This window comes from Eupeodes corollae, unplaced genomic scaffold (assembly GCF_945859685.1).
Source record: "Eupeodes corollae unplaced genomic scaffold, idEupCoro1.1 scaffold_1230, whole genome shotgun sequence".
NCBI classification, from domain to species: Eukaryota; Metazoa; Arthropoda; class Insecta; order Diptera; family Syrphidae; genus Eupeodes; species Eupeodes corollae.
In genome coordinates, this window is record NW_026605394.1 from 1 (window position 1) to 4,000 (window position 4,000).

Below are 4,000 nucleotides of genomic sequence, written 5' to 3' on the forward strand. Positions count from 1 at the left end.
TTTTATTCCTAAAATAAATACAACCTTTGAGCGCTACAAATTTAATAAAATTACACAAAAAGAAGGTGAAAGCATAGACGAATTGATGTCCAGACTTCGAATACAAGCAAATAATTGTAGCTTTGAGCAGCTGACGGATAGTTTATTGCGAGATCAGCTTATTTTGGGTATAAGAAACGACGAATTGAGAACTAAATTATTATCTGAAGACATTGGGCTAACTAAAGCGATTCAAATGTGTCAATCGACAGAACTAGCTCAAAAACAAACTGCACAAATAATGGAAGAAAGTGAAAGAAAAGTCAATGTGATTGAAAGGTCAAATAAATCCAAGGCTAAGACTTTTGACTGTCGAAACTGTGGCAAGAACCATAGCTATCGTAGCTGTCCAGCTTATCGACACGTGTGTAAGACATGCAATAGAAATAACCACTTTGAAGCATATTGCACAAAAAACAAATCTCAAGATAAAAATAAAAAAATAGCAAGCACATCAAAAAACATACATCTTTGCGAAGAACAAAGTGATGATGATGACTTACCATTGTTTATTGGATGCGTGTCTCAAAATGAAATTGTCGAAAATGACAAATTCACCGAAACCATAAATATTAATGGCAAAAGTCACAAAATTAAACTCGATACAGGTGCTCAATGCAACGTTTTGCCTCAAAAAATAGTAAAAAGCACAGATTCTAAGATAATCCCATGCACAACCAAAAATCTTATATCTTTCAGCAACCACAGGCTTAATGTACTTGGCGAATCAATAATTCGTTGCACCATCGCTAATCGAGAGTGCAAAATAACATTTAAAATCGTGGCCGAAGAAATACAACCGATTCTAGGTTCAAACACATGCGAGAAGCTTGGTCTTATAAGTCGTATAAATAAAATCAAGAAAGATGATAACATATTTGAAGGATTAGGGTGCTTAAAAGGCTATGAATACGACATTGATCTGATAGACAATCCTAAGTTCGAGATAACTCCGGCTCGGCGTATTCCATATAAAATTAGAGATGACGTGAAGAAAGAACTTGACAACATGGTTAAATTAGATGTCATAGAGCCCACGAATGAAGCAACCAAATCCGTGTCGCCAATGGTCATAGTGCGAAATAAACAAAAACTGCGAATTTGTATTGATCCAACCATCGTCAATCGCAACATAATGCGCCGCCACCACCCAATGCAAACTATCGAGGAAATTGCAGCCCAATTACGTGGGTCTAAATATTTTACTCTTTTGGACTGTATGCGAGGTTTCTGGCAAGTGCGTGTATCAGACCGCACGAAAAAAATTTTAACTTTTGCTACTCCGTGGGGAAGGTTCAGCTGTAAAAGGCTCCCATTTGGAATTTGTTCAGCTCCCGAGGTGTTTCAACACATCATGCACACCTTATTCGGCCATATACCAGATGTAAAAGTTTCGATGGATGATATCCTCATCCATGCAAAATCAATCGAAGGCTTAAGACGTACCACAGAGAAAGTAATCAACATCTTAAAAGAAAATGGGTTAAAACTAAACAAAACCAAATGCATATTTGAGCAAAAAACCATTAAATTCTTAGGCCATATCATCAGCGCACAAGGAATGACACCAGACCCCGAAAAAACCGATGCGATTCAACGACTTAAAGAGCCAACAAACCGTAAAGAATTAATGCGCGTCTTGGGAAAATTTACTTATCTCAGCAAATATATAAAGAACTTTTCATCAATCGCAAAGCCACTCCGTTCACTATTGGAAAAGTCAACACCGTGGATTTGGGAAACCAACCAAGCCACTGCATTCGAAAAACTTAAATCGATTATAAGCAAACCCCCTGTGCTCCGATTGTATGATGTAAACGATGATGTAAAGCTACAAGTAGATGCTAGTTCTACAGCACTAGGTGCTGTCCTATTGCAAAAAGAGCAACCCGTAGCATTTGCATCAAAAGCACTAACTGATTGCCAGACCCGCTATTCACAATTAGAAAAAGAAGCTCTCGCAATAAAATTTGGTTGTGAGAAATTTCATGAATATGTTTGGGGGAAAAATATTGTCATTGAATCCGACCACAAACCGTTAGAGGTAATCTTTAGAAAGCCAATTCATTCTTCACCAGCACGCTTACAACGAATTCGTCTGAGCTTACTTACTTACAATCCAATAGTCGTTTACAAACAGGGCCAACATATGCACCTAGCCGACCCGTTAAGTAGGGATTGCAGAAACAATAAAGAAAAAGAGCACGAAGAAAACGACTTACAGATTCAGCTCGTACTCTCGATTTCTGACAAAGAGCTAGATCGTCTAATTAATCTCACCAAAAATGATGAAACTTTCAAACAACTTACACAGTATATCACTGACGGCTGGCCAAGCAACATAAATTACCTACCAAAGTGTGTTAAGCCATATTGGAATTTTAGAGAAGAGCTGGCAATATATGACGGAGTCATATTTAAAGCACAAAAAGCACTCATACCAATCAAAATGAGAGATGAAGTCCTCAAGTACATCCATAGTGGACACTTCAGTTACGAAAAGTGTGTTCAAAAAGCCAGGGATGCAATTTTCTGGCCAAACATGAGCGCTGACATAGCCAGCTATATAAAAAAATGTCCCGCCTGTCAGGTTCATCAACGTGACAACAATAAAATTGAGATCGGAGCCACACAGATACCAAATTACCCATTTGAGATAACTGCAGCTGATTTGTTCTATTTCAATGGTGAAGACTATATTGTGTTAACAGACAGCTACTCAGGTTACATTAAATTTCAAATTTTATCAGAGGCTACAGCCAAAAATGTTATTCAATTTCTAAAAAGCGTTTTTTCTAGCAATGGCATCCCTCGTATATTAGAAACGGACAATGGCCCACAATTTTCATGTCAAGATTTCAAGACATTCTCAACGGATTGGAAGTTTAAACATCAAACAAGTTCTCCATATCACACAAGGGGTAACGGACTAGCTGAAAGGGCAGTCCAAACAGCAAAAAATATTTTAAAAAAATGCATGTATGATAACACCGACCATCACCTGGGCTTATTAAACTTCATGAACCTTCCAAGAGGTAAATTAGGAAGCCCTGCCCAAAGACTCTATGGCCGAGACATAAGATCACCCTTACCAACAGTCATTTCCTCGCTTGTACCAAAAACAAAAACAGCTGACATACCACAACTACTAAAAGAAGAACGCCAAAAACAAGCCAACTACGCAAATAAGGGATCTAAGGCAGACAAAGAACTGAATCAAGGGCAAAAGATTGTAACCAGGATTAATAAAAAAAAAGAATGGAAACCAGCAGTCATCATCGATAAAGTTCATCCCAGATCATACATAATCAGTGACGAGGAAGGAAAGCTATTCCGTCGAAGTTCCTGCAACATAAAGCCTACGGAAGCCGAAATACGTAATCCTCCAACTAATATCGCAGACTTCCAGACGCCAGAAAGCGCATTCCAACCATCACCACCTAGAAACACCAAGTCAACACCGCATCCATCAACAACCAATAGTCAACCAAAACCCAGTGATCCTGATTTACAGAATACAGCCTCCACTGGGCTACAGTCGTCATCAGCCTATACAACCAGGTATGGAAGGACAGTCAGGCCACCTCAGCGTTTGACCTACAGCCACTAATCATTGGTTATCGAATGCTTCAAAAGAAGGGGGATGTAATGGGAGCAGACCCCAAGTAACTATCTTATATGTCATAATCATAATATGACAGATGCAAAACGTCAACTAACCACCAACGTGTGTTAGGCGGCAACCGAAAACCAGCCACTTCTCCTTTTAACCTCAATGAGCATTGTGCTCTTTTTTGTATTAAATATTTTTGAATTAATTTATAATAAAATAATTGAAATCAAACTATAAATAAAGCGTTTGATTTACAGAGGGTGCAATAAGAAAGTTTGTTTTTTATGCTGAATGTGGATCAGGAAGGAGGATCACATTAAAAGGTGGCGAATACCCTAAGATGGAAAA

General features: G+C 38.3%; 1 protein-coding gene across 1 annotated transcript; it reads left to right on the plus strand.

The window, feature by feature from the left end:
* Positions 1 to 280: 280 nt before the first annotated feature.
* On the plus strand, positions 281 to 3,600 carry LOC129953503 (uncharacterized protein K02A2.6-like; the record flags this gene model as incomplete). The annotated part of the gene is made up of 1 exon (XM_056066742.1): positions 281 to 3,600. A coding segment is annotated over exon 1 (3,320 nt), but the record flags the coding sequence as incomplete, so codon positions are not given.
* Between the last annotated feature and the right edge of the window lie 400 nt (positions 3,601 to 4,000).